At 54.0% G+C, this 25525-nt stretch overlaps 1 protein-coding gene across 2 annotated transcripts in view; it reads left to right on the top strand.

Moving 5' to 3' along the window:
* ARHGEF17 (Rho guanine nucleotide exchange factor 17) overlaps positions 1 to 20560 on the top strand; it is a 56798-nt gene extending 36238 nt beyond the window's left edge. The window contains exons 2-21 of one of the 2 annotated variants that reach the window (XM_036861231.1): positions 1165 to 1242; positions 7266 to 7448; positions 9867 to 9983; positions 10200 to 10292; positions 10512 to 10688; positions 10989 to 11039; positions 11301 to 11410; positions 11517 to 11602; positions 13239 to 13357; positions 13721 to 13934; positions 14451 to 14524; positions 15083 to 15282; positions 15486 to 15784; positions 16291 to 16540; positions 16821 to 16907; positions 17229 to 17296; positions 17527 to 17675; positions 18553 to 18727; positions 18843 to 19112; positions 19824 to 20560. In XM_036861231.1, coding sequence (XP_036717126.1) covers positions 1165 to 1242; positions 7266 to 7448; positions 9867 to 9983; positions 10200 to 10292; positions 10512 to 10688; positions 10989 to 11039; positions 11301 to 11410; positions 11517 to 11602; positions 13239 to 13357; positions 13721 to 13934; positions 14451 to 14524; positions 15083 to 15282; positions 15486 to 15784; positions 16291 to 16540; positions 16821 to 16907; positions 17229 to 17296; positions 17527 to 17675; positions 18553 to 18727; positions 18843 to 19112; positions 19824 to 20020 — 2997 coding nt within the window. In that variant the 3' untranslated portion in view covers positions 20021 to 20560. The remainder of the gene's footprint in view (positions 1 to 1164; positions 1243 to 7265; positions 7449 to 9866; positions 9984 to 10199; positions 10293 to 10511; positions 10689 to 10988; positions 11040 to 11300; positions 11411 to 11516; positions 11603 to 13238; positions 13358 to 13720; positions 13935 to 14450; positions 14525 to 15082; positions 15283 to 15485; positions 15785 to 16290; positions 16541 to 16820; positions 16908 to 17228; positions 17297 to 17526; positions 17676 to 18552; positions 18728 to 18842; positions 19113 to 19823) is intronic. The other variant, XM_036861232.1, reaches the window with a different exon arrangement.
* Positions 20561 to 25525: the final 4965 nt, after the last annotated feature.

Below are 25525 nucleotides of genomic sequence, written 5' to 3'. Positions count from 1 at the left end.
CGGCCAAGCTGAGGACTGGGAGGGAGAGTGGAGAGGGAAGAATAAACCCCAGAGATCTGGGCCCTGGGGAGTTAGGGACCTTGCTCAGGACCACTCCAGGGCTTGGAGGAGACCTAGAGTAGAGTCCTTGCCTGGGAAGGGAATCTGTTGGAGGTGCGCCACCTGGGAAGGCTTCCTGGAGGAGGAGTGGGCCAGAGGCATAGAAACTGGTGGCAAGAGGCAGTAGGTAAGCTGAGTCCCAGGGGGTGGAACACAGAGAGGGCATCCTTAGACTGACTTCCAGCAAAACCTTCCCACAGAATACGGGCTGCCCTGTCAGGGATATGCACCTTGTCCCTGGGTGTGTGGGTGCAGAGTCTGGGTGACCCCTTAGGGACTCCATAATGCAGATCTTCAGAGCCTCAGGATGGAGGTGTTGGTGCCTAGATCTCCTTTTCCTCATCCTTAAAATGGGAAGAATAATCACATATACCTCACAGAGTGGTCAGAAGGATAAAATAATGCACAATGCTTAGAATAGTGCCTGGTGTGGAGTAAGGCTCAGTTAGCCTCTTTTACTGAGTGAACTGGGATCCAGCCTTGTCTGAGAGTGGCTGAGCCCTGCCCCTACCTTGCTGCATGACATTCAGCACTGACTTTACCTCTCTGGGCCACCTTTTCTTCATATGTAGTAGGAGGTGACATTTTTGACTTTCTGGAATGGTGTGAAGCCCAAGGTAGGGACTGACCCCACAGTGCTGAGCCTGAAGGTGGGGTTTTCAGAGTTGGCAGCTGGAGTGGGGGGTGGCCTGGAGGCATTGACTTTCACAAATGTGAGAAGTTATTGATTTTTTTTGAGTCCTTTTCAGGAGCCCAACAGGGGAGCCAAGAAGTAAACAGGAGATCTCCAGATCTGCCAGTAGCCGTGGGGATGGGAGTAGAGGGGCAAGGGTTGAGGGGCACAGTCCGGGGAGGCAGGCATTTGAGTTGCAGGAGGAGGCACTCCCTGCAGGGGGAGCACGTGAGCACAGACCTGCAGAGTGGGGGTCCAGGGTGCTTTGCGGGGAGGACAGGCCTTGAAGACCTGGGAGAGGGCGTGGATGGGCTCTCTGGGCCCGTGTGACTGCAGGTGGTGGGTGTGAGAGGAACAAGGCACTGCTCATCCTCTGCCTTCTGTCCCCCCAGGACATGCGGAAGCATGTGACCATGACCCTGCTGGACACAGAGCAGTCGTATGTGGAGTCACTGCGCACCCTGATGCAGGTGAGGCTTGAGGCTGGCCTGGCCTGGGTCCCTGAGAGCAACCATTCTGAGTCTAGGTGGCTGTCAGACATGTGGGAACAAACCCATTTTGTGGACAGGGGACTGAAGTTAGAGAGGAATGACCCTGGGGCATCCCATTCCTCCATGGGAGGAAGCCCCCTCCAGGGCAGGAGAGAATGCGGGAGGGGCCTTAATGCTGGTGTGACCGGGGCACCCCAGGGCAGATGCTCCCTCCTCCTACCGTCCTTCCACCTCCCTTGGCAGCCCTGAGTCTGAGCTTGGATCTGTGAATCCCCTCTGGTTCCCCACCCCCCGCCTTCACTTTATTCATTGACTGGAAAAATATTGGTTGAATGGAATTAAATGTTAGCACCTGCTTTGTGCCAGGCCCTGTTCCAGGTGCAGGAAACACAGGGATGAATAAGAGATAAGCCTCTGCCACAGGAGCTGACAGTCCTGCTGGGGACATAGTTGAGTATATGGGCTCTCAAGGCATCAGGGGGCCCCGGGGAGGTGTGGGGTCAGGGAATTTTCCCTGGAGGAGGTGCTGGCTTCCTCCTACCCTGCCTTCTCAGCAGCAGGAACAGCATGTGCAAAGTCGAATAAGGAGAGGCCTGGCACTTTCAGGGGTCCATGTGGCCGGCACAGAGCACAAAGTGTCAGTCCTGTGGTGACACTGAGGGAGCCAGCAGAGCTCACGTGGTGGGGTCCCTCGATACCAGGAGGAGGGTTTGGACTCTACCAAGCGCCCTGGAGACTACTGAGAGGCTTTGAGCAGGGGTGATGTGTAGCCTCCCTCATGCTTTACAAAATCTGCCTGACTGCTGGGAAGAGGGGTAGCAGAAGAGGAAGCCAAGGCCACTGAGGTCAGGCAAAGGAGGAGAAGTCACGACCAGGCCAGAGGCTGCAGGGAGGGAGAGTTGGGGACAGACATTTAGGAAGTGGACTGGTCGGGCCAGGCATGGTAACTGGTTGGCTGTGTGGGGCAAGGTGGGGAAGCCCGGGATGATGCCTGGGCTCTGGCCTGGGCGATGAAGGCACTAGAGGAGTGCTACCTAGAACAGGTGGGGCGAGAGGGTGAGTTCAGTTTCAGATGCGTGGATCTGGGAAAGCCCATGATCTGGGATGCACTTGTGGGTCTGGGGCCCAGGATAGAAAGCGTGGGTCTGAGCTGAAGTGGGGCCTGGCAATCACAGTTGAGGACAGGTTTGTTCAAGCCACCTGGGCAGAGCAAGAGCAAAGGGTGGAAGGGTGAGCCCTGGAAACATTCAGAGTATTCATTCATTCATTCACTGCACAAATCCGCAACAAGCACCTTCTGCGTAGCAGGCAGTGTTCTCTGTGGGGTTCAGCAGTGAGCATGAGTGGTAAGGTCCTGTCTCCTGGAGCTCACAGTCTGTGGCAGAGACTGACAGTAACCAGGCAGACCATGCGTGAGGACAAATGGTGATGCAAAAGTGCACGGAGAGTATACTTAGTGTATTTTTCAACCTTAAAAAGGAAGGAAATTCTGACATATGCTACAAGTTCTTTGACATTATGCTAAGTGAACTAAGCCAGTCACAAAAGGACAAATACTGAATGATTCCACTTATATGGGGTACCTAGAATGGCCAAATTCATAAAGACGGAAAGGAGAATGGGGTTGCCAGTGGTGGGGGAAAGGAGAAATGGGGAGTTGGTGTTTAATGGGTACAGAGTTTCAGTTGGTGAAGCTGAAAAAAAGTTGTGGAGATGAATGGTTGGTGAAGCTGAAAAAAAGTTGTGGAGATGAATGGTGGTGATGGTTCCATAACATGAATTTTCTTTCTTTCTTTCTTTCCTTCCTTCCTTCTTTCTTTCCTTCTTTCTTTTTCTTTCTCTCTCTCTTTCCTGTGTTGGGTCTTTGTTACTGCACGCGGGCTTTCTCTAGTTGTGGCAAGCAGGGGCTACTCTTCGTTGCAGTGCTCAGGCTTCTCATTGTGGTGGCTTTTCTTGTTGCGGAGCACGGGCTCTAGGCGCACGGGCTTCAGTAGTTGTGGCACATGGGCTTAGTTGCTCTGTGGCATGTGGGATCTTCCTGGGCCAGGGCTCGAACCCGTGTGCCCTGCATTGGCAGGCGGATTCTTAACCACTGCACCACCAGGGAAATCGCGACATGAATGTACTTTAATGTGGGCATACTGAACTGTTCACTTAAAAATGATTAAAATGGCAAATTTTATGCTATATATATTTTACCACAAAAATAAATTGCTTTTATGTATATATATTTTTTAAATGCATAGAGAGATGAGAACACAGACTGGGGGTCTGCCCTGGTGTCGAGGGCCAGAGTGTTGGGTGTTTAGCTGAGACCTGAAGGGTGGGTAGGAGTTAAGTAGGGGGAGAGCCCGGAGGGAGTTGTTCCAGGCGGAGAGCACAACAGGAACAACAGCTGGGAGGCTGGAGGAAACCTAGAGTAGCTAGGGATGGGGAGGTGGCCAGTGTGGCTGCTGGGCAAGGAGCTGGCCTTCACTGTGAGCACAAGGAAGTCACAGGAGGGCCATAACTGGAATTCCATCTTTAAGAGGTGCCCCTGCCTGCCAGGCAGGAGTAGACATGCAGGGGTCTGAGGGGTCCTTTGTCGTCCCCTAGGTGGGAGTCAAAGGCATGGGAGTCAGACAGTCCAGGGATTGAGTCACTTGCCTCCCTTCTGGGTGATGCTAGCCTAATCACCTCACTCCTCTGAGCCTCCGTGTTTTTGTCTGCAAGATGTAACTAATCATCCCCTTCTCTCAGCGCGAAGATTAAAAGGTGATGGGGCTGGGCGTGCCTCTCTACCTCTGAGTCTCCAGGCTGCAGGGCTGCACACGTGGAGGCTTGCAGGGCCTGCGGGTGGAAGAGCTAAGGGAGGATGGTGCTGAGGACACCAGACTGAGAGTTGGGTGGGGAGGGGTGGAGGTGGGCCAAAACAGTGTCAGCTGAAGCCAGCTGTCACTCGAGGCAGCCCTGGTGTGTTGGAGGGACTGAGGTCCAGCCCAGGGGTGCGGAGCACAGCTCTGGAGCTAGGCCACCAGTGTTCAAACTTGGCACTACCTCTTGACCAGCCGTGTGACCTGGAACAAGTTACATATCCAGTCTCTACCTCTGTTTCCTTGTCTGTTGAGTGGGAATAATAATAGTACATGTCTCAGGTGCAGATTACGAGATGCGTGAATAATTTAGCATACTGCCTGGCAATTCTACCTGCATGCATGCATGTGTGTGTGAGTGTGTGTATGTAAAATCACCTTTAATCCTTGTATTAACCTTGTGAGGCAGATATTATAATGCTGTTCTTCATCTGAGGAAATGAAGGCTCAAAGAGGTTAAGAAACCTGCCCAGGGTCATCCATCTATTAAGTGGTAACAGACTGTTAAGTCTGTTTGGGCTGCTGTAATAAAAATTCCCTAGACTGGGTGGCTTAAACAAATTGAAATTTATTTCTCATAGTTTTGGAGGCTGGGAAATCCAAGATCAAAGTGCTGGCAGATTCATTGCTGGTGAGGACTGGCTTCCTGGTCTATGGAAGGCTGTCTTTTCACTGTGTCTTCTTCCTTGGTGAAAGGGCTGAGGGAGCTCTCTGGAGCCTCTTTTAAAGGGCGCAAATCCCATTCACAAGAGCTTGACCGTCATGACCGACTTACCTCCCAAAGGCCCCACCTCCAAATAACCGCCACATCAGGGATTAGGTTTCAACATACGAATTTTGGGGGGACACATTCAGACTGTAGCAAGTAGTACTAAGAGCTGACATTTATTGAGTGCTTAATATGTGTGTGTTATATAAGTTAATTCATATAAACCTCACTATAAACCCCCATTTTACAGATGATAAAACTAAGCACAGAGAAGTAAGGCAACTTGCTCAGGTTCACAGAGCTAGGAAGTGCCATAGCCTGGGTTGAATCCCTGTCAGTCTCACTCTACGGTGCTCCCTAAGCATAGGTGATATTCAAACAGATTGGACTCTACAGCCCCGGTGTTCCCTTCGTAGTGACCACTGCCACCCAAATTGATTGGTATTGTTCCTGCAGGCCAGGAGTTTAAAATGAAGAAAGAAATTAAATACCAAGGTTAATAGCCGGAAAGAGGTGGGATTTGAACCCAGGTCCTAAAGCTGCACCCATTCCTCAGTGTCACCCTCAACCTTGGAGTCTTTCTTCAACTCCCAATTCCTAGCTAACAACCCCTCTTTCCCTGTCTTATTTCCCACTGCACTTACTACCTTCTGATATACTGTGTGATAATTTTGTTACTTATGGTGCTTATTTTCCACCTCCTTCCACTAAATTGTCAACTGCACAAGCACAGGGACTTTTGTCTGCAGCCTGTGCTTAGAAGGCGGGACACACAATAGTTGCTCAGCGAGTATGTGGTGAGTGAACGCAGGTGCTGGCTCCTAGCAGGTTCTGCATCGGGTTCCCAGTCACTGTTTATTCTTTCCTTCCACTGTGTGCAGGCTTCTTTGTGAGGCGCTGGGACCTGGAAGTGAGCGGTTTAGCTCCTGCTCCTTGGGCAACAGACCTTGGCACAGATCCAGCCCTGGTTCAGACTAGCCTAGGAGCTGCGAGAGGGAGGCCACCTGTCTCCTCACCAACCTTTTCAGAATCCCAAACCAGGCGAGAGGATTCTGTTGAGCTTTACTTTCTCAAGCTTGTTTTACAACAAGCTAGGTTTTTAAAATGTTTGATATAAATTTTATTGCAGTATTCCATATACTTTTTCAAACAGCCTTGTTTCTTTGGCTTGTAGTTACAATTTAGGCCAGTAGAGGGCGACATCTAAATGAGACAGCAGCCACTGAGCAGGGCTATTCATGCTCAGGAAACACCACTGAATGCAGATTTGAGGTGAAAAATGGGAGTTTTAGTCACTGATTGACCAGAAGATCTGAAAACTGTGAAAACAGTGTTAAGATAGTGTCAAATAAGCCTTCAGTAACTTTCCATATGCCCCCCCATACCCCTCCCTGCTTTATTTTCCCCACAGCAATTAACACCTTTTAATTTACCACAGGACTTCCACATGTAGTTGATTCTAAGACACATTCTTCACATTTTACCATCTCTGAAATCCAGGTTCATTCTATAATTGATGGCCTATAATAACTTAATTGGCAGCAGATTTTTTGAGATAAATAAGATTAATGATGCATCTAAAATGGATAACTAATAAGAATCTGCTGTATAAAAAAATTAAATTAAATTTTAAAAAAAAGTCAGTTACATAGGACCATGTGTTGTCTGAGTTCATTTATATGAACCACCCAGAAAAGGCAAATCCATAGAGAAAGTAGATTAGTGGTTGCCAAGGGCTGGAAGGGTTGTAGGGAGTGGGGAGTGAGTGACTGTTAATGGGCATGGGATTTGTTTTGGGAAGATAATGAAAATGTTCTAAAATTGATTGTGGTGATAGTTGCATAACTGCGAACATACTAAAAACCATTGCATTGTATATTCTAAAAGAGTGACTTGTGTGGAATGTGAATTATAGTTCAATAAAATTGTTTTTCAAAAAAATGGATTAATGATGCATCTTAAATTTGATGAAATGTGGGTTTATTTATTTATTTATTTTATTTGTGTGTTTCATCTGACTAGATTGTATGCTCTGTCAGGGCAGGGATTTTGATCTTTCTTGTTCACTGCTGTCTCCCAGTTCTTAGAACAGTGCCTGGCACATAGTAAGTGCTCAAAAAAATAATTGCTGAATTAGGGTGTGGGGTCTCCCAGGAGCCCAGTCTTCATGCTTTCCTCACTCCAAGCTCTGTTCATTCACGCATCCGACAGATCTTTCCCAAGACCCCTCACCCCCATCCTGTGCCAGGCCCTGGGCAACAGAGTGAGGGGCGTGGGAATAGATCTTCCCATCTCCCTCCCAGAGCTCCGAGTCTAATGAGGGAGATCCGGGAGGCAGGGCCACTGAGCTGCAGGCCCAGTTGATTTTGTGTGTACCTATGCTGGTGGGTTGGGGTGCCATCTCTCTGAGGGAACCTGTACTGACCCTGTGGGTCCCCCAGGGCTATATGCAGCCACTGAAGCAGCCAGAGAACTCCTTGCTATGTGACCCGTCGCTGGTGGATGAGATTTTTGACCAGATCCCAGAGCTCCTGGCGCACCATGAGCAGTTCCTGGAGCAGGTGCGGCACTGCGTGCAGACCTGGCATGCCCAGCAGAAGGTGGGAGACCTGCTTGTCCAGTCGGTGAGTGGCCCTGCTGTCCACTGCTATAGCCCCCACAAGCTCTGGCCTCTCCTCGGAGGGGCTGGGTGCTGCCATGGACCCCTCCACCCCTCCTGGAGACTGACTCTGATCCCTGATCCAACCCCAGAACTTGACCAGGCACTGGTAGTGACCCCAGATCCTGGATTGACCTGAACCTGGACACTGCCCATCCCTAGAGCTTGGCTGGACTCTGGCATGGATCCCAACCCCAACCAGACACTGACCCTGACCTTGGACTCAATCCCAGTTGCTGGCACTGACCTGACCCTACTCCTGACCCTGAGCTGCCACTGACCGTGACCCAGACCTCAAATGGATGCTCTTACTGACCTCAACCCCTACCTTAACCTGAATGTAAACAGTTGCCCTGATCCTGACCCTGGACTTGGGCTTGATGTTGACACTGGCCTAGTCTTGACTAGCTCTTTTCTCTATCAGACATTTTAATAATAATGGCTATTTGGCACTTATTATGTGCTAGGCATTCTAAATATATTGTACATATCAACAACACTAAGGAGAAAGGTATGATTATTCCCAAGTTTAAAGTTGATGACTCTGGGAATTCCCTGGCGGTCCAGTGGTTAGGACTCTGTGCTTTCACTGCCTAGGGCCTGGGTTTGATCCCTGGTCGGGGAAGTAAGATCCTGCAAGCTGTGCGGGGCATGGCCAAAAACACCCCACAAAAAGCAAACAAACAAAAAATAAAGTTTATGACTCTGCCATGTAGAGAGAGAAAAAGTAACCTGATCAAAGTCAGTTAGTAAGTGGTGGAGGATTCACCCCCAAGAAACCTGGTTCCAGCACCCACGCTCTACCCTACACTGTCCGCCCTTTCACCACCTCCAAGACTTCCGCCTGTGAGCTTTTCAAGATCCTACAGTAGTGATTGGGACCTTAGGAAAGGTATTGGCTTCAGAGTTCAAAAAGGACTGCAAAAGCAAAACTAATGAACGTTCAACTAAATGTTTGTAAAACATAACAAGCCATTTTCTTTAATTGTTAAATTTAGTATTCATTTACATGAATTTAATTCCATTTGAAAAAATTTCAGTTACATTTTGTTATTTTGCCAGAATTCCCAAAAAGGCATGATGATGGATGAGAAATCCTAGTGAAACACAAACTAAAGGCTTACTCAGAGCCAAATAATTCAAAAGTGAAATTGTAAAACTCCTTCCAAAAAATTCTACTAGCAAAAAAAACACCTTATCTATTTTTATGGGATGTGGGTGTGTTTGCATGTGTTTGTGATGTTGTGGGGTGGACCTTGGGCCTAAGAGGGTCCCTGCTGACCTGCAAATCGATGTGATGAGAACCTTGGCCTGGTGGTGGTGGGACCCCAGCTTGAGTGCTGACGTCTCCAGCCCACCACAACCCTCACTGTCACTGGGTTCATCCCCCTGCCTGGACCTTGATGCTGACCAAGGACAGCAGTGGAAGCCTATGCTGACGGAGGGGTCAGCATAGGGTGCCCTGTCCCAGGATCGGGGGAGGGGTGGTTTGAGGGGCTGTCTTCCTCCCCGAGCTGCTTCAGCCTCTGCCCTGCAGTACATCTGGGGTGGGGGGACAAGTGGCCTCTATAACCTAGAAACATGGATTTGGAGGCCCAGAGGGGGCCAGAAACATCACCACAGGTCACCTGGTCCATCCATGGTGCAGCTGAGACAGGAACTGGGGTATCAGAACTTCCAGCCAGGGCTTCTGACCGAGAATATCCACATTTAGCCCAGTCATCAGCCAGCCAGCAGGTATTAGCCACCAGGCAGTGTGTGCCAGCCCTGAGCAGGGCTTTACTAGGAGGGATGGGAGCACCTGTCTCCTTGGAGAGGGAAGACTTGTCTTGGGGGATCAGGGAGACCAGAGGCAAGGTATAGTTCCAGGCAGAGCCCTTGTCAGGGCAGGGAGTACTTCCTGGAGGCGGCAGTACTGGAGCTCAGCCTTAGGGTGGGTGAGATTTGGATGGCGGAAGGGCCTTCCTGGTGGAGGGAATTACATGAGCAAAAGCCACACAGCAGGAAAGAGCCTGTGTCACTCAGAGGACAGTGAGGAGGGAGACCTGCCTGGTTGGACTTGGTGGGGTTGGAGACCAGGGGATGGCAAAGCCCAGTTGGAAGAGAGAGAACCTGGTCTGAGCGCACAGAACATGTCCAGGCACACATATGTACATGTGCATATGATCACACACAGATAAGAAACTGTGTGCACACGCTTAATCACACAGTCACACATATGACATGTACACATGAAACAGGAGCACATGCCCAATCCCTTAGGGACCATATCATTTCCAGATGGAGAGAAAAGATGTTGGCTCGCAAATTAGTGGAAACCAAGACAGGGTGAGGTGGGGTAGGGGACACCTTGAGGGTCCCCAACCTGCCTCTTCACCCACAGTTCTCCAAGGACGTCCTGGTCAACATCTACTCTGCCTATGTCGATAACTTTCTCAATGCAAAGGACGCCGTGCGTGTGGCTAAGGAGGCGAGGCCTGCCTTTCTCAAGTTCCTGGAGGTACTGGGGCTGGGCAGGGGGATGGAGGCCACCCTCCGTGGGCCAGCTTTGGGGGCCCCAGGAGCTCCCAGCCTGGGCACCAGAGCCCTACCCTGTGGGTCAGTGTCTGCCCTTGGGCTGAGCTGGAGGGGCTTGCTGGGGACCTGTCCCATGACATTTCCATCTTTGCATGTCATTCCTCACTTGGGTGCCCATCCACCCTGTTTTGGGTTTCAGCAAAGCATGCGTGAGAACAAGGAGAAGCAGGCACTGTCCGACCTCATGATCAAGCCCGTGCAGCGGATCCCACGCTATGAGCTTCTGGTGAAGGTGGGCATGGGGCTGGGTGGGCAGGTGGGCAAAGCCTGGAGGCATGTGGGGATGCAGGGGGCTCTGTGGCCCCCACTTGGTGGAGATACAAGGGTCAGGTAGGAAAGGAAGTCCTCTCTAGAGTCTACCCCCAGTCCTTCCTCTTCCAGCAGTCACTGTGGGGCCCCAGGGCCTGACAGGGGCAGCTAAGCAGAGGTCTGGTGCCCCTTCCCACCCCAGGACCTCCTAAAGCACACGCCTGAGGACCACCCGGACCACCCGCTCCTGCTGGATGCACAGCGCAACATCAAGCAGGTGGCTGAACGCATCAACAAGGGCGTGCGGAGTGCCGAGGAGGCAGAGCGGCATGCCCGTGTGCTGCAGGAGATCGAGGCCCACATCGAGGGCATGGAGGATGTGAGTGCCGCCCTGCACCGCTCCACCCATGCCTGGTTCCAACCTGGAACTGTGGCCATGTCCACGTCCACAGCAGTGTCTGCGGTGTGTTTGCATCCATCTCTGTCCACATCTGTGTCCTCTCCTGTGTCTGTTTCTGGCCACTTATCCCGTGGCCTGACAACACAGCATCAAGAGGGTGGACAAGATGTTGCTTCCACTGGCCTGGCCCATGGAGCGGGGCCAAGGCGTCACCGGGGTCTGGGGAGGGGAGGGAGTCATAATGAGCCTTCAAGATGCCTTGTCCCTCCTGCCCGACAGCTCCAGGCCCCTCTGCGGCGGTTCCTGAGGCAGGAGATGGTCATTGAAGTGGTAAGAAGTGTCCCGTTATCTGCCCACCTGTCGCCACCTCCCTGCTTTCTTCACACTTCTGCTCACAGCTTCTGCCCACGGGCCTCCTGCTCTTCCACCCCAGCAGGAGCCCTTGGTCAGGTCCCAGCTCTGCCTCTGCCTCTGCCTCTGCCTCTGGGCATGCGGGGGAGCCCTCCCCCCTCCCTGGGCCTGGCTGTCCCCTTGGGCACGGTGGGCAGGAGGGTGGGCCTCTGGGCCTGAATCCTGCGTCGGGCTCCACAGAAGGCAGTCGGTGGCAAGAAGGACCGGTCCCTTTTCCTGTTCACGGACCTCATCCTTTGCACCACCCTGAAGCGGAAGTCAGGCTCCCTGCGGCGCAGCTCCATGAGCCTGTGAGTGGCCGGGATTCGGCTGGGGAGCTCGGGCAGGGGAGAGCGGTTGTCCCTCCGTGGGCCCACTCCCCAGCCCTGGCCAGAGCACCCCCTTGGCTCCCCACAGGTACACGGCAGCCAGCGTCATTGACACGGCCAGCAAGTACAAGCTGCTGTGGAAGCTGCCTCTGGAAGACGCAGACATCATCAAAGGTGGGGCTGGCTCAGGCCTGCCCGGGGTTCTGGGCTTTGGGGGTCTTCCTCTGAGAAGCCTGCCTGGGGGGTTTGAGCTGTGGTCAGGTTGGCTGGCTATCTATCTGCTTTTCTGCTTTCTGGCCTCACTTTCCCATCCTGTCCAAGGGGGCTGGCGTGCGGGATCCGGTTTGTGCCCTGCAGAGCCGGACCAGGGCCTGTCCGTGCAGACCACCTTCTGACTGGGCAGGGGCCTGCCACGGGCTAGCAGGTGGACTAGGCTGCGGTGGTGCAGGGAGCGCAGACATACCCGTAGCCTTGATTCAGTGCATAAGCGCGTGTAGGCGCCTCATAGTAGATGATGGCGCACTGTTCTGGGCCACCAGTTTTGTGCCTGGGGAACAGACTCAAGTCAGTCCAGTCAAAAGGCTGGTTGGAATGATCCTTTTCTTTGGGGCGGAGACTGTTGGGAGCTGAGGCAGCGGCTTCAAAGAACCTCTCCTCCTGCTGTGTGTTCCTCCCTCCCCCCTCCTCCCCCACTCCCCTCTGTGCCAGTTCTCCTCACTGCTGTCAGCTTTCTCTGCCTCCTCGTAACTCCCGTGATCCCTCATGGCCTTTTCTGCATCGCGGCCTTTCTCCCTCAGCTCTCAGCCCCAGCTGCTCCAGGATGCTCAGTTCACCTTCCTGAGTGGGGTGGTGGTTCTGGGATGGTGGTGAGGGCACCTCTGGACCGGCAGGCAGGTCAGGCCCAGACTCTGTCCCTGAGCTCTCTTGAGGTGGCCCTCGGGGTGAGGGAGAGGCTCACTCAGCCCCTAGGTGAACCCAGGCCTGCCCCACACGGGCCCCTGTGTAGGAAGACAAGCTGATTATTGGTCCGGTTCATCTCTTCTCACTAGAGAACAGGCCAGTGGAGAAAATGACTACCTTTAGGTTAGGTGTCCACACCTGGTCCAGTCAGCTGTGGCCAGAGAGGGACAGGGTCATAGGGAAGAAAGCGTGGCTGCCCAGGTTGGGGAGGGTTCTGGGGGAACAGTTTCCCCTCAGAAGGAGCAGGAGATATCCTCAGCCCTGGCTTGTCTAGTACCCTCCGCTGCCGTCTACTCAGCCCATTGGTGGGCCACGGGTCCAGGGCATTCGCCCCCAGCCAGGCCTGTAGGGCCAGCTACTTGTTAGTGGTCAGGTACGGGATAGGACCAGAGAATCTAGGTCGTCAGCTCATTGCTCCCTCCTTTGTGGGGGAATTGAGTCCCTGGTCAGCAAATTTGACTGCCGGAGGCTCTGCCTGCCCAGCTGACTCCCCTCTGGGAGGCTGTACCACCCAGCACTCCAGCGTCAGCTGGAGCCTGCATAACCTGCAGGGCCGTCTGCTGTTTATCCTTTGTGCTCTTCCAGGGAGTTCTCCAAGGGACCGACACCCTGTGCCAGGTGGCTGTGAATCAGGCCCAGTCCCCTGCTCTTGGGCCTGGAGGTTCTGTCCAAGCTGCCCATTAACTTTGGGGTTAATGTTAACCTGAGGTCTTGTGGTTTACAAGCTGTCAGTTAGTCAGGCTGTTCCCTGCACCCAACTGCAAGTTGTGAGGGGAAGGGAGGAGTGTCTGTCCAAGCCTGACCTTGTCTGTGTCTGGATCTGCCCATGGCCTTCCTCTGTCCCCACTAGGGGCATCCCAAGCCGCCAATCGAGAGAACATCCAGAAAGCTATCAGCCGCCTGGACGAGGACCTGACCACCCTGGGCCAGATGAGCAAGCTCTCTGAGAGCCTCGGTTTCCCCCACCAGGTCTGCCCCTTCTGCCTGAGATTCCCTAACCCAGTCTGAAGGAGAAATAACAGCCTTGTCATTTGCCTGAGGGAGAGGACATCCCTGTCAGTTACCTGAGGGGGAAAATACAGCCTCACCCCATCTGAAGGAAGTCATGTGTTCCAGGCCTAAAGGTGGAGACACAGCTCCATCCCCAGCTGAGGGAGGAGAGAGGGCCCATCATGTCTATGGGAGGGATCCAGGCTACCTTGTGGTCTCAGGGGGTAAACAGAGTCCCATTTTCTGTCTGAGGGAAAAGGCAGATCCCCAGTCCCATCCCCAGGTCAGGATCAGGCTGTGGGGAGAAGTGAGGCCCTGAGGCCTGGGCCCTCATCCTTGCAGAGCCTGGACGATGCACTGCGGGACCTCTCGGCTGCCATGCACCGGGACTTGTCGGAGAAGCAGGCGCTGTGCTATGCGCTTTCCTTCCCTCCTACCAAGCTGGAGCTGTGCACCACGAGGCCCGAGGGCACCGACTCCTTCATCTTTGAGTTCCCCCACCCTGACGCCCGCCTTGGCTTCGAGCAGGCCTTTGATGAGGCCAAGAGGAAACTGGGTAAGCCAGGGCCCAGGCCAGTGCCCTCCTCCCAGAACCTCCAGGCAGTGGGCAGCACCTTGCAGCTGTCTGTGACATCAGGAGCCAGAAATCCCGAGACTGCCATGTCCTGTGTTCCAGTCCCTGCCGGTGGAAGGGTGGACTTAGACTTCTGCAGAGAAATATAGGACTTCCCCAGGGCCTCCTTGGCAGGGATTCTGTGGATAGGGTCAGCTTAGGGCAGGGGCCCTATCGTGGGAGTCCAAGCCCCATACACACACACACACACACACAGCAGGCCTGGATCAGGGAAAGCTGTTGATTGGGGTCCATAGAAAATCCTTAGAGACCTCTGGGTCTACCTCTTTCATTGTACAGATGGGAAAATTGAGGCCAAGGACAAGTAGGACATAACCCACAGCCACCTCATTCTCCCTGGAGAGACCCTGAGAGGCAGGAGAGGAAGGGAGACGGGCAAGGTCAGGACCAGGGTGAGGTGGGTGCTAAGTAATGTCTGTCTGTCCATCTCCTCTACAGCCTCCAGCAAAAGCTGTCTAGACCCTGAGTTCCTGAAGGCCATTCCCATCATGAAAACCCGCAGCGGCATGCAGGTGTGTGTATGCACCTGGGTAGGTGGGGGCATGTAGTCTAAGCCAGCATGTGTTCGTGTGTTTTTGTTCTGTGTACAGCATCATGTACATGTCTTGAACATTGCAATGGCTCCCTATGTCTTTGTACAGCTCTCTGCACAAGCACATGGACAGTGCATATGTGTCGCATGTATATGGGTACATTCGTGCATGTATGTATCTGTGCATGTGAACAGAACTATACCATTGATGTGAAAGTGTCTAATTTATGTGCTTGTATACATCTGCATACATATGGACAAAAGTTCCCATTTTTCGCATTTGTTACACACATACATGTATGTGTGATCATATTTGGAGTAGATATATGTGTACACACATATATGAATATATGATACCTATATCACAGAGGGATGTGTGCATTTGATGTGTAAAGAGTGTCATGTGTGCTGTATGTGTGCACGTGTATGCATAGCGTGTGTTGAGAATCCATACACACCCACGAGGGCCTGGAGAGCAGTGTGGAGTCGGCAGCAATTCCTCCATTCACCTTCCCCTATCCTTTGGCGCTTTCTGCAGTTCTCCTGCGCAGCCCCGACCCTGAGCAGCTGCCCCGAGCCCACGCCCGAGGTGTGGGTGTGCAACAGCGACGGCTACGTGGGCCAGGTGTGCCTGCTGAGCCTGCGCGCCGAGCCTGATGTGGAGGCCTGCATCGCCGTCTGCTCCGCCCGCATCCTCTGCATCGGGGCGGTGCCAGGCCTGCAGCGCCGGTGCCACAGGTGAGGCGCGGGCCACGGCCAGGGTCTGGGGACAGAGTCCCCACCCCCAACACACACTGAGGCCCATCTGAAGTGGTGTGGGCGTGTCCTGTGAATGTGGGCGGGGCCTGGAGGGTGTGCCTGCGAGTGCGGCAGAACCTGGCTACTAGCGGCAGAACCTGGCTACTAGCGGCTCTCGTTTGTCCCCACGCTTCGTCTCTCAGGGAGCAGACTGCATCTCTGAGGAACCCCCCAGAGACGGCACCCGAGCCCACCGGGCCAGAACTGGACGTCGAGGCAGCAGACGAGGAAGCGGCGACGCTGGCCGAGCCGGGGCCCCAGCCCTGCCTGCACATTTCCATTGCGGGCTCGGGCCTGGAGATGGCACCAGGCCCCCCCGAGGGTGACCCCCGCCCGGAGTTGGTGCCCTTTGACAGTGACTCTGACGATGAGTCTTCGCCCAGCCCCTCAGGGACCCTGCAGAGCCAGGCCAGCCGGTCCACCATCTCCTCTAGCTTTGGCAGTGAGTATCCAGCTGGGACTGTCAGGCAGGGTGGACTGCCCAGAGCAGGGGGCAGCCCAGCTGTTACTGATGGGTGAGTAGGGACGGGCATAGGCAAAGGCATGGAATCAAGCCTCAGGATGTTAGCACAGAGAGCACTGGGGGCAGCGGCTATGACACCAAGGATCCAGAGAGCATGGGATGGTCTGGCTGGATCCTGAGGACCCTGGAATGTCCAGTTGAGGAAGATGGAGTCGGTGGGGTGGAGTGGTTGGTCCCTCTGTCCATGGTGGTGGATTGGAGGGGGCCAGGCTAGGACTAGGAGCCTGTAGCACGGAGCTGTCAGTCAGCAGGGTAACAAGGGCTGAGCTGATGCAGAGGTCTGGGGGTGTGGGGAGAACAATGGTGGGAGGCCCTGAGGCGGGGCATGGCCCAGAAGGGTGCATTGAGGGAAGATTAAGGCCTAGAAAGATACCGGGTTGGGCCTGGCAGAGGGGAATGGAGAAAGAGACCTTTGTCTTTCTCAGATGAGGAGACCCCGAGCTCCAAGGAGGCCACAGCAGAGACTACCAGTTCAGAGGAGGAGCAGGAGCCTGGCTTCCTACCACTGTCTGGCTCCTTCGGGCCTGGCAGTCCCTGCGGCACCAGCCCAATGGATGGGAGAGCCCTTCGCCGGTCCAGCCGTGGCTCCTTCACCCGTGGCAGCCTGGAGGACCTGCTGAGTGTTGACCCTGAGGCCTACCAGAGCTCTGTGTGGCTGGGCACTGAGGATGGCTGGTAGGAACAGGGGAGGTGCCGGGGTCACGGTGCCAGAACCTGAGGTCCCTGTTTTAGAAATTGTATGGTGTCCTGAAGCAGAAGTAGGAGGGCTTTGGTTCAGACCTCAAGGGTACTGCCAGCCGGGGCTGCCAGAGGGTCTGAAACCCATGGGATTTTGGTACCTTGGGCGGGCACCTGCCAGGAGGAGATCCTGGTGGAGGCAAGTAGGCAAATAGGGGTGACTCCAGGGATTGGTATGCCCAAGCACTTGTCACAGGTACACACCACTGATCCACAGTGTCCACGTGTACCAGTCCTCTGACAGCATCCGTGATCGCAGGAACAGCTTGAAGCTCCAGCACGCGGCCTCTGTGACCTGCATCCTGTAAGGCCCCTGGATGGCTCTTCTGGTTCAGACCCTTCTCAGCTACACATGCAGACCTCCTTCTGCCCACTCGGGTCCCCTTCCCTACGGCCCCTCCTTTCAGTGGCCAGAGGCCTGCCCTAGGCTAACTGTGCCTCTCACACACCGTGTCCTTGTGCAAGTCACTACCTCTTCTTAGATTCAGGTGCCCACCACCTAGAGAACGGGGGGTGGGAGGAGGTGGTCTCTCAGGAACCATAGCCATTCCATCTGTGAGTCCCTGGGCCCAGGTGATCTCCTTTGGCTTCTTGAAACCCTTGATGACTCCTTTTCCTTGCCTAGGTATCTGAATAACCAGGTGTTTGTGTCTCTGGCCAATGGAGAGCTCGTGGTCTACCAAAGAGAAGTAGGTGAGTGCCCACCCCTCCCCCTCCCCCCGGAGCCCCTTGCTGGTATTGGATTTCCCTCTTGAGCAAGCTGGGGCCTTGGGGCCACAAGTCTGGGTAACTCCCAGGTCTTCTCTGGGCTTTGGTGTCCTCATTGATAAATGAGGTTATCAGCACCTTATTTCAAGGGAGGGTGAGGCTCAGTGCAATATGAGATTGAATTTGCTGTTTTCTTTATCCCACTCCCACTCCAGGCCATTTCTGGGACCCCCAGAACTTCAAATCGGTGACCCTGGGTGCTCAGGGGAGCCCCATCACCAAGATGGTGTCTGTGGGTGGGCGGCTGTGGTGTGGCTGCCAGAACCGAGTCCTTGTCCTGAGTCCTGACACACTGCAGCTGGAGGTATTGGGGATGGCGGTGGGGTTGGGGAATTGGTGCTTGGGGTGAGCCAGGCCCACGAGAGAGGAGATGAGACCACGGGGCCATAAAAAAGCATCCAGCTGAGAGGTCAGGGCTTTCCCCTGACCACTGTATGAATCCGGGCCAGCCCCTGTCCTTCTCAAATCCTTATTTCCTTTCTAGCTGATCAGGGCTACAGTAAGTGCCCCATGTACATTAGAATTCTTTATTCCTCCTCCCCGCCCCCAACCCCATTTCTCAACTCAGGTATTGGGGTCTTTGGGGGGTGGACAAAGGTCCTTCCTGATGTCAGTATCCCTTAGCATTACTCTGGCCTTTAGTCCTGATTTGATTTATATATACATTAGAGATTGTCAGCCTGGTAGTATCCAGGGGTAACTAGTTCCCTTGATTTTCCTTTCACTTACCCCATCGTTGGCTGGGCTGGGAGTGTAGAGGTGTAGAGCCAGGTTCAGGCCCAGGTTTGTGACTGACTTGCTGATGCTCTTGGGCAGGTTCCTTTCCCTTCTAGATTTCAGTTCCCCAGCTGTACAGGGTGAGGCCAGTGATTGCTCTTAAAACTCTTCAAGATTTGAACTTCTCTGATCATTAACTCACTCAAGTTTCATGGGGAAAGGGCACTTGCATTTTAATTCCTGAGGTTTCAGTGGGGAGGCTCCAGTGAAACCAAGGTTTGAAAGGTTAATCATCCAGACCAAGGAGCAAGGCTGCCTTTGCTGTCAATCCGGTGGGCTTTCTGGAGAGGTTTGGTGTGATTTGTAAGGAGGGAGGGATGGGCGCTGGTGAAGCACAAGGCAGGGAGGGGCCAGCGAAGGCAGGCCTGTCAGTCACCCGTCTGCTCTCTACCCCCGCCCCCCAGCATACATTCTCCGTGGGGCAGGATTCCAGCCGCAGCGTGGCTTGCATGGTGGACTCCAGCCTGGGCGTGTGGGTGACACTGAAAGGTAGTGCCCATGTGTGTCTCTACCATCCAGACACCTTTGAGCAGCTGGCAGAGGTAGATGTCACACCTCCCGTGCACAGGATGCTGGCAGGTACTGACCTCAGTCTACCACTGCCCCTTCCCTTGGAGCCTTTCTGTCCCTGGCATTGAGGAGGCTGAGCCAGGGCCAGGACTCGGCCCCAGCACTGGTCTGTCTCCCACCCCAGGCTCAGATGCCATCATCCGGCAGCACAAGGCTGCCTGCCTAAGGATCACAGCACTGCTGGTGTGTGAAGAGCTGCTGTGGGTGGGCACCAGTGCCGGCGTCGTGCTCACCATGCCCACCTCCCCCAGTACCGTTAGCTGCCCTCGGGCGCCTCTCAGCCCTGCTGGCCTAGGCCAGGGACACACTGGCCATGTCCGCTTCTTGGCCGCAGTCCAGCTTCCAGATGGCTTCAACCTGCTCTGCTCAACCCCACCACCTCCCCCAGACACAGGTGGGTCTGCACATCCTACCCCAACCCAGGGACCTCGGCTTTGGGTTTAGGACTCCCCACTGTCCTGCCAGAAGGTTAAGAGGGAGGAAAAATGTAATACAGAGCTGGAAGTGGCATATATTACAGGAAATAGGCTATAGAAACCCCAAAATAAAACCTATTAGGATACTCTGTGTGTGTGTGTGTGTGTGTGTGTGTGTGTGTGTGTGTGTGTAAAATTCTGTCCAGAGAATGTCATGAGAACGAGGGAGTGAACTATAAGCTAAGAATTAGAATATGGCACAGGAAGGGATATATACAACAGGAAATAAAACAGGACTGGAAATGATGTATAGGGCAGGATGTAGAGTCAGGAAGTGATGTGCAGAGCAGGAAGTAGAAATAGAATGGCAGAAATAGAATGGCAGATAGGCTAGGAAAGGGACTGTGAGGATTAGAAAGTGAAACATATTAGGAAATGTACATGAAGGCGGTCACAGTTAGCAAAGTCTTGTTTGGCAGGACAGGAAATCATACTCCCAAGAGGTAGTAGCTGTGGCATCAGGAAGCAGGGAAGCCTCGGTCAGGAGTTTTCTGGGTCCAGAGAAGACTTAACTTGCCTAACTGGGAAAGGGCTGTTGGAAGTGGGAAATGAGTATGAAGAGAGCCAGGTTGAGATGGTGCCACCCCCAGTCACCCCCAGGCTGACGGATCCTCCCCTCCGCCCCCCAGGCCCCGAGAAGCTGCCCTCACTGGAGCATCGGGACTCCCCTCGGCACCGAGGCCCTGCCTCGGCCAGGCCTAAAATGCTGGTTATCAGTGGAGGCGACGGCTACGAGGACTTCCGACTCAGCAGTGGGGGCAGCGGCAGCAGCGAGACTGTGGGCCGAGACGACAGCACAAACCACCTCCTCCTGTGGAGGGTGTGACCTTGTCCATGGTGGCCCAGGACTCGCCCGCCCACCTGCCCTCAGCCTGCTTGCCTCTTCCAAGCCCACAGGCGGACCCTGACCAGGAGTGTCTGACCAGGGCCGCGCCCCTGCCTGCACAGGCCGCCTCCCATCCTCGTGGAAGCATTCCTGACGGAGCACCTGTGGGCCAGCCGGGCCAGGGCCTTTCCCGGCCCTCTCTCTGGCTGCTCCGGTGCTCCCAGTCATGAGGGGGGTGGGGAGGGGGGCACGTGGGCTGCCCAGGACCTCTGTCCCTGGAGCTTCTACCAAAGACACGGCCGGGCCTGGACCCCACAGGGCTGGGGAGGGCCATGTGCAATATTTGGAGGGTTTTCTGGGGGCAGTGGGAGGGCTAGGGGATGGAATCCTTTACCATGTACAGTATTTATGTTTCTTTTTAGATGTGTATCTTCCCAAGCACTTATTTATGCAGTGACCTGGGGCAGGGAGTGATTTGAGAAAATGACAGAAGAAAAAAAAAAAAGAACCCTATTCCTGCCCTAGGAACCACCCTGGGACCCTAACCAGCCTTCCTGGAGGGACCAGTCCCCCTCTCATTATGTACGCACACACACTGCATGTTCGGGGCACTAAAACACTGCCTCTTAACATACACTTTCCACGGCCTCGTCCTGACTGGGCTGCCCTCCAGTATCCAGAGAAAAGGGCCAAGTCCCCTCAGTCATCCAGAACAAGGTGATGACTACGGGGGGCAGTGACTCCCATCCAGGGGGGCTTCCCCAGGCCTTGGCATTTCCTTGCTTGTTGGCAGTGCCTTAGTGGTTTCTGAATTTGGGAACACTGACTGGGCCTTGGCCAGGGCTCTCTCCTGGCCTGAGCAGGGAAAGGGCCCTCGCTCTCCTCACAGTTGCCCCCCCAGCCCCTGTGTCTCATGCACTGGCACATATGGTCACCTTGGGAGGGTGGACCTAGGAGCCCCCTCACGCTGACCACTGACTCCCTCTCTTCACACCCTTTCCTGCCAGGGGCAGCCCTTCCAGGAAGGATGCCCAAAGCTGAGGGGCTGGACATGGCCTCTTTGGCTGGGAAGGCTACCATGGAGGGCAGCCTCTCCCCTGCCCCCCGACTGCAGGAGCCAGTCTGACCCCAGCCCCCGTGCTTCAGCTGCAGCTGCAAAGGTCTGGTGTCAGTTGGGGTTTGTTTTTGTTCTGTTTGGTTCTGTTTTTGTTTGGGGTGGGTGGGTCATTGCGGTCTTAGGCTATGTTTCTCTTGCTACCAAACAGTCATGTATTAACTTTCCTTGGATGATGAAGTTTAAAGAGTCAATAAATAGAAACACCAAATGACTGGTCCCCATTGGCAGCCATGGAGGCCTCCTGCCAGCAACCTCAGGGCTCCCTAGCTGCGTGGGCCTCCCAACACCCACCCACTTGGGCAGAAGTGGGACTCAGAGACCCAGAAGAGTGCTGAGATGGCAAGGCGGCCACTGATTTGCTGTGCTTTCCCAGGCAGGTCACCGCCTCTGTCTGGGCTGCAGCTTCCTCGTCAGGAAAACCAGGAGTTGTGCTAGTCAGATGCTTTATAACCAGGGCTGCATGTTAGAATCCCTTACAGGTTACATTGTAAACACAAAGCATAATACATAAATTATACTTACATCTAAATACACATTCCCAGGCTCCCCCTAGCTCCTGAGTCAGTGGGTCTTGGATAAGGCTTGGGAATCTGAAGCTGACACATGCTGTAAGAGAAAAATGAAGCGAAGGTGAGCCTGTCTACAACTCCAGGAATTGGTGCTCTCCAGCAAAGCCTCATGAGGCTCGGAATCTGACGGAGGCCAAGGTGAGCAGGGGTAGAATCCAAGTCTGTCTGATTTCTGGTCATTAAATCAGGCACAAGGATGTAAAGGCAAACAACATGGGGCCATTCTTTGCAGGGGCAGAGAGCCCTTCCCACCAGGGTACACTGGCAAGACGCAAGGGGATGACTTCTAGAAAAGGACAAATTGTGCCTCAGCTCTCCTGAACACGTTTCAACATTTTCCAACCTAAACGATTAAGACTACAGAAATCAGTTGCTAAAGGGGAGTGCAGGCTTATGCTTTGCACACTGGTGTACACATATCTCGGGTCTGCCAGGCCCTTGATGCCATGGGACATGCATGAAACATCTCCTTGCAGCATCACTACTGGGACAGTCTGGAGGAAGGGATTACAGAAAACACAGAGTAGAAGGCCACATTCATGTGGTGGAATTTATGAAACAGCATAGAAGGAGCACAGGCTTTGAAGCTGAACAGAAACCTCAACTTTGCCATTAACTAGCCATGGGACTTTGGATGAGCTATATCCCTTCTGAGTCTCCATTTCCTCATCTGTAAATCGGGGCTGACAATCCTTTCCCCCATGGGACTCTTGCTTGGTGTGCACAGGTCTTTGGATTGCAAGGAAGAGATTCATTCTGCCCAGAAATAGAAGGGGAGCTAATTAGTGGAGACGTGAACTGGAAGCACATAGCTCTCAGCATGGTGGCCCAGCTATTGCTGCTCCATCTTGAGACCCCTGGCCTCTCCACCTTGAGTCTCTGGTCCCTGCCTCGCCGCCAGCCAGCTGCTGTTCTCTCTGCTTCCCAGCTTCTGCTGCCTTAGGCCCTCTTCCGCCTCTGGACAGACTTCACTTTCAGCACTGGTTACCCAAGGCTGAATCCTCATCATTTTTCCTCAAGTGCCTGGGTAGGAATGGGCCCGGCCCAGCCCACTCTTCTTAGGAGGTCACATCCCAGGGCATTGGGCAGCCTGTGGGGAGGTGCACAGCCCTGAGCAGGTCAGCTGTGGGCAGGGAGGTCCTGGGATGCACAGCCCAGGGGAGAGCCTGGAAGAACTAGCTCCTGGAAAGCAGTCCTTCTCAATCTTGGCTGCACATTCTAATCACCTGAGGGGCCCAGGCCACATTCCAGACCAATTAAATCAGAATGCTGAGAGTGGGACCCAGGTGTCAGTAATTTTTTTCAGGAAAACTTAATTGAAGTATAACATTTGTACAGAAAGGTATTCAAGTCATTAGTGGGCAGCTAGGTAAGTTTTCATAAACACACCCAGATCAAGAGATAGAACCTTCTGGGACTTCCCTGGCAGTCGAGCAGTTAAGACTCCGCGCTTCCATTGCAGGAGGGGGCGCGGGTTCAATCCCTGGTCAGGGAACTAAAATCCCACATGCCGCGCGGTGCGGCCAAAAAAAAAAGAACGTTCCACCGTGCAGAAGCTCCCCGCATGCCCCTTCCCAGTCTCCCCTTCTAGGGTAACTACCACCCTGGCTTCTGACACCATGGTTTAGTTTTGCTAGTGAGGTGGAGAACACTGCTTTAAAGGGCACGGCCAGGGACTTCACCAGCGGTCCAGTGGTTAGGACTCTGCACTTTCACAGCTGCGGGCCCGGGTTCAGTCCCTGATAGGGGAACTAAGATCCCGCTGGGTTTGATGTGAGAGGGAAGGAACAGCTTGAATCAAGGCAAGGAGGGGTGGGGGAGCCTGGAGCGAGGGGTCTGAGGTGTAGGCCCAGCTGGAGCAGAGGGGAAAGAGGAAAAGGCAGGGAAGCCAGAATGTGAGCTCCAGGAGGGGGGACATTTTGTTCATTGCTCCATCCCCAGGCCACCTGCAGTGCCTGACGCACAGCAGGTGCTCAATAAGTATTTAATTAAATCTAGAGAATTCAGTTGGGATCCCCCTCCAGGTCTTGAATGTCACAAAACAATAGCCCCAGCTCCCATTTATTGTTTGCTGCAAGCCAGGAGCATGGATCATCCGGTTTAATCCTCAGTGGTCCTGGGAGGTTGGTACCATTATTATCATCCTTTTCAGATGAGGAAACTGAGGTACAGAGAGGTTAAAAGCCTTCCTCAAGGTCACCTGCCTACTAAGCAGTAGAGCCTGGATTCACATGTGATCTGTCTACTCAGGTCTCTGTGCCTCATAGAAGAGAGGCAGGGCAGTCACATGGGGTGGCTGAAGGACAGGACACAGAGTCTGAGCAGCCAGAGACACATCCAGTCACTCTTGAGGTATCTGGCTCACGTTCCTCAGACCAGCCCTGGGAAGGATGTCCTGACTTCAGAAGAGAGAGTCAGGGCCAAAAGCCATCTCCTCTCCAAGGGGGTTCTCCAGGTGTTTCCTTGGGCTAGGGACAAACAGCAGGGTTTAGGTAGACGTCTACCTCACAAGGAAGATGAGGCACAGAAAGGGATAGAGACTTACCTAATATCACACAGCAAGGCAGCATTGAGGCTGGGGTGGGTGTACAGGAGAACCAGGCAGGAAGAGTTCCTGTGGTCAGAAAAGAAAGTTTACCCAGGTGACCTCTGAGAGCTCTTCACATCTTTTGCATGCCTGCCAAACACCAAGTCTCTCTTCTGTCCTCACAGACCTTAAGCCACAGGCCAGGTTGCAGGAAGCGGCAAGGGGAAGTGCTATTTTGGGCCCATTATGGCCAATGAGGAGCCCTGCCTGGAAAAGGCAAGTGAAGGGGCTGGGTCAGGGGCAGGATGCAGGGCTGAACGGGGAGGGGACAACGTGCAGGCCTCAGGGAGAAATGGGGGCAGAGCCCAGATGCTGGGCTGTGGAGAGACACAGGGCAAACACTTGAGGGTGGGGGACCAGAGGGAGCAGATGGGGGTTCTGAGCCCAGCAGCCTAGAATAAGCTGGTATCCCCCAAACGGAGTCTCAGCAGATCCTCACAACACCCTGGGCAGGTGAGCTTGCACTCAGAGAGGTGAAGTCACTAGCTTAAGGCCATACAACCTGACAATTGCAGAACTAGGACTTGACCCCTAACTGTGTGACACCAAAGCCCAACCCCAGTGGGATTCCAGACCCAAGCCAGGGTCTGGACCTAAATGTGGACAGAACCCAGCTCTCAGGCCTAGCAGCCCCAGCTCAGCTCCTGCCCCAAGCTGAGCCCCACCCTGGCCTCCCAACCCCAGTTTTTCCTTAAACCAAGCCCACCCTCCCCCTGGAGCTAAGGCACAAACACAGGAGGACAGCCCACCTTCTGAGGTAGAACTTGGCCAGTTGGGGGGTTAGCCAAGTGCAGAGTTTTGAAATTTAAATCTGAGCTGGGACATTTCCTCTTGCTTTGGACGTCCACGTTGGAATTTAAGGGTAGCCAGCAGAGGGCACCACCATTTCTGGTCCATAACCCCAGAGGCTGCCATCTGCTCAGATCCCCTGCAGACACCCCCCTTCCTCTAATCCTGTGGCCCAGGATCCCCACCCCACCTCGGGGAGAGTCTCAGTGGGACATGGAGTCCATGTCCCTGTCTCTGGATCACCACAGCTCATCCCAGCTTATTGTGCTGTGCCACCTAGGATGAGGTGTGGGCCTTCTCTGGGCTCACTTCTCTGGCTGCACTATGAGAGGTTCAACGAGATCGTCTCTGAGGTCCTTGAGCTCAGGGCTTGTAATGCTAAGATTCCGTAGATCCATCTGAGATGCCAGGAGTTTTAAAAGCCTGTGATTCTGAGAGTCCTT

Source organism: Balaenoptera musculus, chromosome 8, assembly GCF_009873245.2.
Source record: "Balaenoptera musculus isolate JJ_BM4_2016_0621 chromosome 8, mBalMus1.pri.v3, whole genome shotgun sequence".
Taxonomy (NCBI): Eukaryota; Metazoa; Chordata; class Mammalia; order Artiodactyla; family Balaenopteridae; genus Balaenoptera; species Balaenoptera musculus.
Note: the sequence above shows the minus strand (reverse complement) of the source record. Positions and strands in the feature narration are given on the sequence as shown.